The following is an 11678-nucleotide window of genomic DNA, read 5'->3' as shown; positions in this document are numbered from 1 at the left end:
CGGGCACTCCGGGCTTGGGGGCCAGCGGGGAGGGAGGTGGTCTCAGCACCGCCGCTCTCTCCACCGTCCTCCCACCCCCTGCGTGTGTTCGCGTTCCAGGGCGGCCCGGGACAGCGGAGGGGGAGCGCCGGGTGGGGCGCCCCGGCGGGGCGAGGGGGCTCGTTCGCGTTTATTATAACTTCCCTCCCTTTTAAAGGAAAGCTATGCCCGGAATCCGGGAGGTGGCGGGCGAAGCCGGCGGGGAGGACGTGACCCGCGCCCGCCGCAGGCCGAGCTCGCGCGTCCCCCGAGACAAGGCGGCGCGGGTGGCGCGGCGCCCCCCCTCCCAGCGCTCCAGCGTTGGGCTCCCAGCGCCTCGCCCGCCCCCGCCCACACTTCGTGGGCGGGGCGTCTCCACCCCCGCCCAGCTCTCCGGCCGCGGCCCCCACCTCCCGCTCGGGTGGCTGGGCCGGGCTGGGCTGGGCTGGGCGGCGGGCGGAGCGGCTCCCGGCCTTTTTTGGGCGTCTCCTCGCTCCGCGCGGACCTGCGGGAGGGCGCTCGGCGGGCGGCGGCGGAGGCTCTGGGGGTCCCGAGGCGGTCCCGGTTCGGCGCGCTCGGCCACCATGACGGGAAGGTAACTGCCCCCGGGCGGAGGGCGCCGCTGGCCAGGGAGAGGGGCTGCGCGACAGGACCCCCCGCACGCCCGGAGCCCTTCCCGCGCGCCGGCCTCGCGCGTCCCCTCCACCTCGGCCGCTCCCGGGCGGCAGCGCCGCTCAGGTCAGCGGCCCCTGCCCCGCGCGTCCTGCCCTCCCGCCGGCCCCTGGCAGCGACAGGTGAAGGGCCTGTTCCGTCCCCCGAACCGCCTGCCCGCACGACGGGGCCGTGAGCCCCGCCCCCTCCGGAGAACCGGGGCTCAGGGCTCAGAGGGGCGGGGACTTGCTCAAGGTCACAAGCAACTAAAGGGCAAGGCGTCAAAACCCAGGCTGTCGGCTTCTACCAGCTTCCCTGTGTGATCCTGTGAGGCCTCAGCTCTGGAGCCTTCTGTAAGCCAGGAATGGGAAAAATGGTAAAAGGTCTGTCTGGGGGCCTGGCCAGAGCTGCCCGCAAACATAGGCTGCGCGGGGATAGGCTGGGGGCAGGAAACTCCTCCAGGCCTGGCCCAGGTTCTGCTCTCATACCCCTTGTGGCCATTGCACAGATGGGGTGACTGAGGCCACAGAGCCCGAGTGACTCACCAGGCCAGTCACATGTCCACCAGTTCCCGGCCAGTGTTGGCCTCTGCGGCCCTTTCTGGAACATGGCTGGGTACAAGTGCGTGACTCACGGCTGCGTGGGAGGGGCTGGTCTCTGAGGTCCGGGCGCCCCCTTCCAGCCAATCCCTGGGAGGAGGATGCTCTTCTTCACCACCCCTTGACTTCGGCGGAAGGGTGGAGGGCACCCTGTGGCTTTGCTGGGGAAAGGGGCTTGGAGAGGCAGTGCTCAGGAGTGGGGAGCGGCCACTCGGGACAGGGTGGTGGACCCAAACCTAGGCGATGTGCAGGGCGGTCGCCCAGCCTGCAGGGGCACATTGATCGCTATTAAGGCTGTGGCCCCGAGTCTTAGGGCAGCCCCAGGAACCAGCACGGATCCTGTCACCTGGGGAGTCCTGTGCTTCATATGCGATTTGCTGCCCACTTCCCAGACCTCCTGTCCCGACCCAAGTCTGTGGACAAAGCCAGCTTCCAGCGCTCACCCCTCCTAGTGCGCTCGTGTCCTCCGGTCCCTCGCAGGGCGCCCCTGTGGCTGCCTCGCTCCACACCCTCAGAGCTTCCGGGGAAAAGAAGGGAGAGCGAAGGACAGGGACGGAATCAGGAGCAGCGACAGATGGGTGGTGGGGTGGGGGTGGGATGCGTGGCAGGTGGTTCTCCAGGCGCAGAAGAGATCGTAGGGCAGAGCCGCAGGGTGCCAGCTTCTGTAGCAGCTTCTGCCCTGATTCCCCGGGTGGGCGTTGAGGCAGAAACCCTGACGCACCTCTGTTCCCTCAGCAGGAGTCCTCTCAACCCTGAGTCCCGGGGGTCTTCCAGGGAGAGGGGGCCGTCGGGTCAGCCAGACGCAGCCCGGCAGGAGAAGCTGGGAAGGCAGGCGGGGGGTGGGGTTGGGGGAGCAGAGGCCAGCCTGCCCCAGCTGCTGCCTGGCTCCAGCGGGCTCCCTGAGCCTGAAAGATGCTGGTCGTCAAGTGACACAGGGACCAGAGTGAGCCTTGGAAAACACTGAGTCGGGTTTTTCCTTGTGAAAGTAAAACTGCTCATCTTAGAGAGTTTGGAAAAACCCAGAAACAAAAAAGGTAACAGAAACATTAGAAGAAAGAAAGGAAACACCAGCAGTTCCACTCCTCAGAAATGCCCTCAGGAACATTTTGGTGGCTTTCTTCTTTTCTTGTGGTGTATTCTCGTGCTCATTTGTTTTTCACAAGCAGTGAGTGGTCTGTGAGCACAGTGTTCCACCCTCCTTTGAAGTTTGCCTGCCACATGCGGCGTCCATGCCAGGGCTGGCTAGCCTCCCCTCCCCACACAGGCATAGGGGCCAGGCTGGCAGAGCAATGGACATTCAATCTTTGGGGTGGGCGAGGTTTTTCCTGTCCCAGAAGCTGTGAAGTTTCATTTTCATGCCACCGTGCCCTCCACACGTCCACTGCCCCCACGAGATGCCAGGGCAGTTCTCACACCTGAATGCTGGTTCTCCACACATCATCCCTTGCTGGCCAGACCAGGCTGACCTTTGGAAATGACCCTGTCCTTGTACACCTCATGCACCTTCTGGGGCTGTCCCTGCCAACGGCGTAAAGTCCCAGCCCTCCGTGGGACTGCAGCAGATGAGACCAGAGGGAGGGCAGTGGGGAGCCACTGAAGTGACCTGGGGTTACATGCATGACCAGGCATGTCACCCCATGCCTGGGGCTGCTGAGGAAGAGAAGGGGAAGGAGACTGGCCAGGAGGCAAGAAACGGGAGAGCCTCTGCTTGGCAGCCATGGGGCTGGAGAAGAATAGACGGACTCAGGGGACCTGGGGGGTGGAGTCTGGACCCAGGACGGATCCAGGAAGAGGATGCCCAGTTTGTGGTGGCAGGTGTGGGAGTGGACACAGAGCTAGTTTGGGCCATGAAGCATTCGAAGAGCTGTGGTGAGTCTAGGGGCAAACCCTGAGACTGGACATGAGGGCCTGCAGCCCAGGAGAGGGCTGAGCTAGGGCGGAAGAGTGAATGAGGCCTGGAACGTGGGCGTGGTTGCCTAGGGAGCAGCTGTGCTGTGGGAAGAGGCTCAGCCCCAGCTGCAGCCCTGGGGACTCCGGACCTTAAAAACACCGCATCTTTGTTCCAGCTGAAGGGGCCTTTGGCGTCACCGGTTTTCAAGCCCGAGTGGGTTATGTCCCCTACCCAGGGACCTGGCCTGGCAGCAGCTGTCTTCCAGAGGGAGCCTGGGACCTGGTGCTCGCAGCAGTGTGACTCAGTGGCTTGGCCTACCCACCAAGTCCCACCCACCGCATGACCGGCATCCGCAGAGGCTGCCAGATGGCAGCTGGGTCCCACGCTCGGTGCGGTGCAGAGTGGGGCTGCTAGAGCCCTTTCCTCACACCTACCAGCCTCCCCCGACCCCGATGTGCTCCCAGCTGCTCCCCACCCTCCTCAGGAATACGGCCAGTGACCCCCTCAGCAGAGGAACCTGCCGAGGTGCAGCTAGGGTGGCAGCCAGAGCCCTCAGGACAGCACATGGGGCTGTGATGGAGTCAAGGGTTTAAGCCCAGTGGGAAGCAGGTGACACGGGATGTGCAGCTGAGGCCTGAGCCCCAGGCTGGGCCCCGCCCATGGCCCCTCACCACCTCCCTTTTCCTCTGCTTCTAGTGTAGACTCCCCTCTCTGGCTGGCCTGACCTGTAGTGTGTGCCCAGTTCCGTGCTATAACAACACCTCTACCTGGGCTCACTTCAAGCTACCCACGTGATGTGAAGCAGTTCACGGAATTCCTGAAAACTGAGCAGTCAGCAGTGTGATCTGGCCCAGGGTGGCCCGGGCACACCGCTGTGGAGAGGCACCAGGCGTTCCCTGCACAGCGGCTGGCCCGCCTCTCCGGCGACACTGCTGCTCCCCGCTCCCACCTACCACACGCAGATTCTCACTTAAACCCTCCTGGGGGCTTCATTTCTAAGTGGGGAGCGGGGCAGAGGGAGGTTCCTGAACTGTGCTCCTTGCTCTGTTTATTCCGATCTTCTGAATTTCTGATGATGTCTATTTACTCGAATTTCCCGTGAGGCAAGAAGGTTGGAATACACCACTCATCATCTCAGGCAAAGGATCTGGGCGAGTCGTCTTCGGCCCCCCAGTGAGGTTGACTCTGGCGGAGACGCTGTTTGTGGTGGTGTCGCTGGATCCCCTGGGGGTGGCACTAACCACCCAGCCGGAGAGGCAGCGCCATCTCATGCCTTGCTGGCGGCTGCCCTGGCCCTTGTCTCTGCCCTAGTAAGTGACATAGTTGCATTCATCGCTACATGTGTGCTGCTTAAACATTTGAGATAGGAATCCCATGCCATGAAATTCACTGTTTCAGAGTGTACAGGTCAGTGGCTTTTAGTACATTCACCACGTTATGCAACCATCACTACTAATCTAGAACATTTTCATCACTCCCAAAAGAAACCGATTTGCAGTCAATTTCCCCCCCCTCCTCCCCCAGCCCTTGGCAATTCCTAGTCTGCTTTCCGTCTCTACAAATTTGCCTGTTCTGAACGTTTCATATAGATGGAACCGTACATTAAGTCACTTTTTTTTTTTTTGCCTGGCTTCTTTCATTTAGCATCATGTTTTCAAGGTTCATTTATGTTGTCATATGAATCAGTACTTTGTTCCATTTTTTAGCCAAATATTCCCTTATATGGATATACCACGTTTTGTCTATATGTTCACCTGTGGTGGACATTTGAATTGTTTCCAGTTTTGGCTCTTATGAATAATGCTGCTGTGAACATCCCTATATGTATTTTCTACTTTCTGGAGCAAACACCTAGGAGTAGAATTGCTGAGTCACATAGTAACTCTGTGTTAAATTTTTTGAGGAATTGCCAAGCTGTTTTCCAAGTAATAGCACAATTTTTACATTCCCACCAGGAACGTGTGAGGGTTCCAGTTCTCCACGTCCTAATTAATACATCATTATCCGCATCAGTAGGTGTAAAGTGGTATCACATTATAGTTTTGACTTTTATTTCCCTAGTGACTTGTGACGTTGGACACTTTTTCAGGTGCTTATTGGCCACTTGTATATCTTCTTTGGAGAAATGTCTACTCAAATTCTGTACCCATTTTAAAATTGGATTCTTTTTATTGTTGGGTTGTAAGAGTTCTTTTTGTATTCTGGATGTTAGACACTCGTCAGATATATGATTTGCAAATACTTTCAGCTGTGGATTGCCTTTTAACTTGCCTGATAGTGTCCTTCAATGCACAAAAGTTTAAATTTTGATGAAGTCCTATTTACCTATTTATTTTTGATGGGTTGAGTTTTTGGTTTCATATCTAGGAAACTGTTACCTAATCAATGGAGATTTATACCTGTGTTTTTTCTAGGAGTTCTTTAGTGTTAACTCTAATATTTCAGTTTTCAATCCATTATGAGTCAGTTTTTATTTATTTTTTATGAGTCAGTTTGTATATATGACCTGAAGTAGAGGTTTAAAATCATTCTTTTTCATGTGGTTATTAAGTGGGTCTAGCGTCATTTGTTGACAAGACTATTCTTTCCTCAGTGAATTGTCTTGGCAGGCTTGTCAAAAATCAATTGACCCTGGATGTATGGGATTATTTCTGAATTCTCAATCCGATTCCACTGATGTACGTGCTTATCCTTATGCCAGTACCATACTGTTTTGATTACTGTAACTCTGTAGTAAGTTATGAAATTGGGAAATGTGAGTCCTCTGACTTTGTTCTTTTTCAAGTTGTTTTGAAGGGAACAAACAGGGAAGCCCCGTATTTTTTCTTTTTGATGCTATTAAAAATGGAATTGTTTTATTAATTTTATATTCAGATTGCTCATTGCTAGTGACTTTTTGTATATTGTTTTTTATCCTGCAACCTTGCTGAATTAATTTACTAGCTGTAATAGGTGTGTGTGTGTGTGTGTGTGTGTGTGTCAGGGGGGAGTTCTTTAGGGTTTTCTATATATAAGAAAATGTGATGCACAATTAGAGATAGTTTTACTCCTTCTTTCCAATCTGGATGCCTTTCATTTTCTTTTCCTGCCTAGTTGTTTTGCTAGAACCTCCAGTGCAATGTTGAAAATAAATGAGAAGGCTGGATATCTTGTCTTGTTCTTGACCTTAGAGGGAAACCTTTCAGTCTTTTACAATTAAGTATGATGTTAGCTGTGGTTTTTTTGCAGTTTGAAGAAATTCCCTTCTATTCCTAGATCCTTGAGTTTTGTTTTGTTTTGTTTTGTTTTAATCATGAAAGGTGTTGGATTTTGTCAAGTGTGTTTTCTGCATTCACTGAGATGATCATGTGGTGTTTTCCCTTTATTCTACTGATATGATGTATCAATTTTTTAATGTTAAAACAACCTTATCTTCCTGAGATAAATCCCATTTGGTCATGTTGTATAATGCTTGTTATAGGATTCTAGATTCAGTTTTGTTGAGGACATCTGTATTCATAAGGGATATCGATCTGTAGTTTTCTTGTGATGTCATTGTCTGGTGTTGGTATTAGGGCAATACTGGCCTCACTGAGTTAGGGTGTTCCCTCTTGGTTGATTTTTGGGAAGATTTTTATGAAGGACTGGTGTTAATTCTACTTAAACATTTGATAAAATTCACTAATAAAACCATCTGGTCCTGGGGTCCTCTTTGTGGGAAGTTTCTTTTTCTTTTTCTTTTTTTTTTTAATTACTAACCTATCCCCTGTACTTGTTACTGGTCTATTTGGATTTTCTGTTTCTTCTTGAGTCAGTTTGGGTAATTTATATCTTTCTAGGAATTTGTCCATTTCAACTAGGTTATTTAATTTGTTGGCATATGATTGTGCATAGTATTTCTTTACAATCCTTTAAATTTCTCTAAGTTCAGTCCCTTGTTTCATTCTGAATTTTAGTCATTTGAATGTTCTCTTTTTTTCTTGGTCAGACTAGATAAAGATTTGTTAAGTTTTGATGATCTTACCAACGAACCAACTTTTGGTTTCATAGATTTTCTCTATTTTTTTCTAGTTTCTATCTGATTTATTTCTGCTCTAATCCTTATTATTTCCTTCTTTTGCTTACTTTGAGTTTAGTTTACTAATCTGTTTGTAGTTCCTTAAAATGGGAGGTTAACTTATTGATTTGAGATTTTTTTACTGTAGATATTTACGGTTATAAATTGAGCACCACTTGAGCTTCATCCAATAAATTTTGGTCTGTTGTGTTTTCATTTCATTCATTCCAAAGTATTTCCTAAATTCCCTTGTGTTTTCTTCTTTGGTTCATTGGTTCTTTAGGAGTATGTTGTATAATTTCCATATACTTGTGAATTTACTAACTTTCCTTTTATGATTGATTTTAATTTTATTCTGCTGTGGCCTGAGAATATGCTTCTTATGATCTCAATCATTTTAAATTTATTGAGGCTTTTTTTTTTTTCTTTTTTTGCGGTACATGGGCCTCTCACTGTCGTGGCCTCTCCCATTGCGGAGCACAGGCTCCGGATGCGCAGGTTCAACGGCCACGGCTCATGGGCCCAGCCGTTCTGCGGCATGTGGGATCTTCCCGGACCGGGGCACGAACCCGTGTCCCCTGCATCAGCAGGCGGACTCTCAACCACTGCACCACCAGGGAAGCCCTGAGGCTTGTTTTATGTCCTAATATATGGTCTGTCCTGGAGAATGTTCCATGTGTCCTTAAGAAGAATGTATATTCTGCTATTGTTGGGTGGAGTGTTCTATAGATGTCTTTTAGGCCTAGTTGGCTTATAGTGTTGTTTATGTTTTCTATATCCTTGCTTAGCTTCTATATAATGGTCTATCCATTATTGACAGTGGAGTATTGAAGTCTCTAGCTATTATTTTTAAATTATCTATTTTTCTCTCAGTTCTGTCAATTTTTGCTTCAGGTATTTTGGGGCTTTGTTGTTAGGTGCATATGTTTATACTTGTTATTTCTTCTTTATGGATTAACTCTTTTATCATCATAAAATCTCCTTCTTTGCTCTTGTAACAATTTTTGCCTTGAAGTCTATTTTGTCTGATAGTATAGCCACTCCAGTTCTCTTTTGTTTGCTGTTTGAATGGTATATCTTTTCCATTCTTTTATTTTCAGCTTTTTGTGTTTTTGAATCTAAAGTGAACCTCTTGTAGAAAGCATATAGTTGGATCACATTTAAAATATCCATTTAAAAAAGTTCAAAAAACTTTTAATTGGAAAGTTTAATCCATTTATATGTAATGTAATTACTGATAACTGGGGTTTACATCTGCCACTTTCCTATTTTTTTCTATTTGTCTTACATCTTTTTTGTTTCTTAATTCCTACACCATTGCCTTCTTTTGTGTTAAATTATTTCATTATGCAGTCATCTTTAAACCAGATGGGAAAAAAAGGTTTACAAACAAAAAATACATTTATACTGTCTTTTATATTTATCTTATGGTTACCTTTACTGCTCTTAATTTCTTTTTTGTTTTTAAATAATTTAACAGGTTCTTCTCTTTTTTCCCTATTTATTTTTTCCTGCATTCGGTCTTCGTTGCTCTGTGTGGGCTTTCTCTAGTTGCGGTGAGCAGGGGCTACTCTTCGTTGCAGTGCTCAGGCTTCTCATTGCAGTGGCTTCTCTTGTTGTGGGGCACGGGCTCTAGGCTCGCAGGCTTCAGTAGTTGTGGCCCACGGGCTCAGTAGTTGTGGCTCACAGGCTCTAGAGCACAGGCTCAGTTGTTGTGGAGGACAGGGTTAGTTGCTCCAAGGCATGTGGGATCTTCCCGGATGAGGGATTGAATTTGTGTCCCCACCATGCTGGCAGGCGGATTCCTAACTGCCACTGCACCACCAGGGAAGTCCCCGCTCTTAATTTCTTCATGTGGATTTGAATTATTGTCTAGTGTCCTTTCATTTCATCCTGAAGGACTCTCTTTAGTATTTCTTTTCAACTCTAGGATTTGTTTTTGGTCCCATTTTATAATTTCTCTCTCTTTATTGATATTCTCCATTTGGTGAGAGATTTTCATACTTTTCTTTAGTTTTTTAGATCTGGCTTCCTTTAGTTCTTTGAACGTATTTGTATCAGATGATTTGAGGTCTGTCTAGTAAGTCTAACATCTGGGCTTCCTCAGGGACAGTTTCTGTTGATTGCTCTCTTTTTAATGTGTCTAGGTCATTTTTTTTGTTGTTTCTTTGCGTGTATCATAATTTTTGCTGAGAACGGGACTTTTCAAATAAAATAACGTGGCAGCTCTGGAAACCAGATTCTCCCTACTCCCCAGGGTTTGTTGTTGCTGCTTATTGTTTGTTTAGTGAGTTTTCTGAACAGATTCTGTAAAGTCTGTATCTCTGTCATTTGTGGCCACTGAAGTCTCTGCCTGGTTAGTTTAGTAGTCAGCTAATGATTGGACAGAGATTTTCTTGAATGTCTGAAACCAGTAAGTCTCCCAGCCTTTACTGAAGGCTCTGAGTGTATGTTGGGGCACAGTTTCAACATCCAACCAGGCATTTTACAACTCCGCCTTAGTCTTCACTTCCTGATTGTACAGAGCCCAAAAGGTCCATCAGAAGTGAGAGCTTAGGACCTTCTAAGGACTTTCCTGAGCATGCACGTAGCCCTGGGCATTCGCATGGCCTTCTAGATTCCCAGGAATATGTCGGTTCTTTTTGAAGCCCCTAAGGACATCTTATTCCCAACTGTCCCCTTTGCCTGTGACAACGGCAGCTATGATAGTAATACATAGGTAGCTGTGATAGTAACACATTTGAAAAACTCACCCCAGGAGAGGCTCTGAGCACTGGGTAAGTGTGAGTGAGGTCACATAAAAACCAGCCTTTCAAGTGGGACCTTCCAGGGAAGACCAGGTCTTTCTCCTTTGGGAATGAAGCTTTGAAAGAGTTTCCGCCCTGTTCTGCTCCCTCATTACTGGGAATGCAGCCAGTTACTTTTCCAGGCAGCTATGGAGTTAGGAAGTGGGGATTAAGGACTAGGGTAAATGAAAACACCAAAGAGGTGTTCTTACCAAGATTCAGCTTTTATAACCCCCTCCCAGCTGGTTATTTTTTTAATTGATCTATTGTTATCGAGGTATAATTGACATACAACATTATGTTCGTTTTAGCTGTACAACATAATGATTTGATATTTGTATATATTGAGAAATGATCACCACAATAAGTCTAGTTAACATCTAGTTAACTAGACACCATAGTTATAAAAAATTTTTTTCCTTGTGATGAGGACTTTTTAGATTTATTCTCTTAGCAACTTTCAAATATGAAATACAGTATATAGTCACCATGCTGTACGTTACATCCCCATGATTTATTTGTCTTATAAAAAGAAGTTTGTATCCTTTGACCCCCTTCACCCATTTCACCCATCCGCCGCACCCCCACCTCTGGCAACCATCAATCTGTTCTCTGTATCTGACCTGGGCTTTTTGTTTTGTTTTGTTTTTAAAATTCCAAGTATAAATGTGACCACACAGTATGTGTCTTTCTCTGTCTGACTTATTTCACTTAGCGTAATAGCCTCAAGTTTCATCCATATTTTCTCAAATGGCAAGATTTCATTCTTTTTTATGGCTGCATAGTATTCCACTGCATTTATATACCACAGCTTCTTTATCCATTCATCCATTGATGGACACTTAGGTTGTTTCCATATTTTGGCTACTGTAAATAATGCTGCAATGAACATAGAGGTGTGTATATCTTTTCAAATTAGTGTTTTTGTTTTCTTCAGATAAATACCCAGAAGTGGAATTGCTGGATCATATGGTAGTTCTATTTTTAATTTTTTGAGGAACCTCTATACTGTTTTTCATGGTGGCTGCACCAATTTACATTCCCACCAACAGTGCAAGAGGGTTCCCTTTTCTCCACACCCTCACCAACACTTGTTATTTCTTGTCTTTTTGATAATAGCCTTTCCTTTTTTTTTTTTTTTTTTTTTTGCGGTACGCGGGCCTCTCACTGTTGTGGCCTCTCCCGTTGCGGAGCACAGGCTCCGGACGCGCAGGCTCAGCGGCCATGGCTCACGGGCCCAGCCACTCCGCGGCATGTGGGATCTTCCCGGACCGGGGCACGAACCCGTGTCCCCTGCACCGGCAGGCGGACTCTCAAGCACTGCGCCACCAGGGAAGCCCTTCGATAATAGCCTTTCTGACAGGTGTGATATCTCCGTGAGGTTTTGACTTGCATTTCCCTGATGATCAGTGACGTTGAGCGTATTTTCACGTACCTGTTGGTCATCTGTATGTCTTCTCAGCAGTTTTTCTTGCTCTCTGGGTTACTGTAAGTCTTTGGTTAATTTACAGAGTTCTGAAAGAGGTGCTGCTGACATTCCTTGCTAGTTTTTTCATTGCTTTTATGGAAAGACAAACTTTCAGAGGTCCTTATTCTGCCATTTTTGCTGACATCATTCTGACTGTGTTTTTGCAACTGTGTTCTCTGGAGCCAGAATGCTGGCTGCGGATCCCAGTGTGACTGGTACCTCCACCCCC

At 47.9% G+C, this 11678-nt stretch overlaps 1 protein-coding gene across 1 annotated transcript in view; it reads left to right on the top strand.

The window, feature by feature from the left end:
- Positions 1-395: 395 nt before the first annotated feature.
- Positions 396-11678, top strand: part of LIMS2 (LIM zinc finger domain containing 2) — a 34839-nt gene continuing 23556 nt past the window's right edge. The window contains exon 1 of the mRNA XM_030840338.3: positions 396-613. Coding sequence (XP_030696198.1) covers positions 603-613 — 11 coding nt within the window. The 5' untranslated portion in view covers positions 396-602. The remainder of the gene's footprint in view (positions 614-11678) is intronic.

The sequence above is a fragment of the Globicephala melas genome, chromosome 7, assembly GCF_963455315.2.
Source record: "Globicephala melas chromosome 7, mGloMel1.2, whole genome shotgun sequence".
NCBI lineage: Eukaryota > Metazoa > Chordata > Mammalia > Artiodactyla > Delphinidae > Globicephala > Globicephala melas.
The sequence above is the reverse complement of the archived record's forward strand: the minus strand, read 5'-3'. Positions and strand labels throughout refer to the sequence as shown.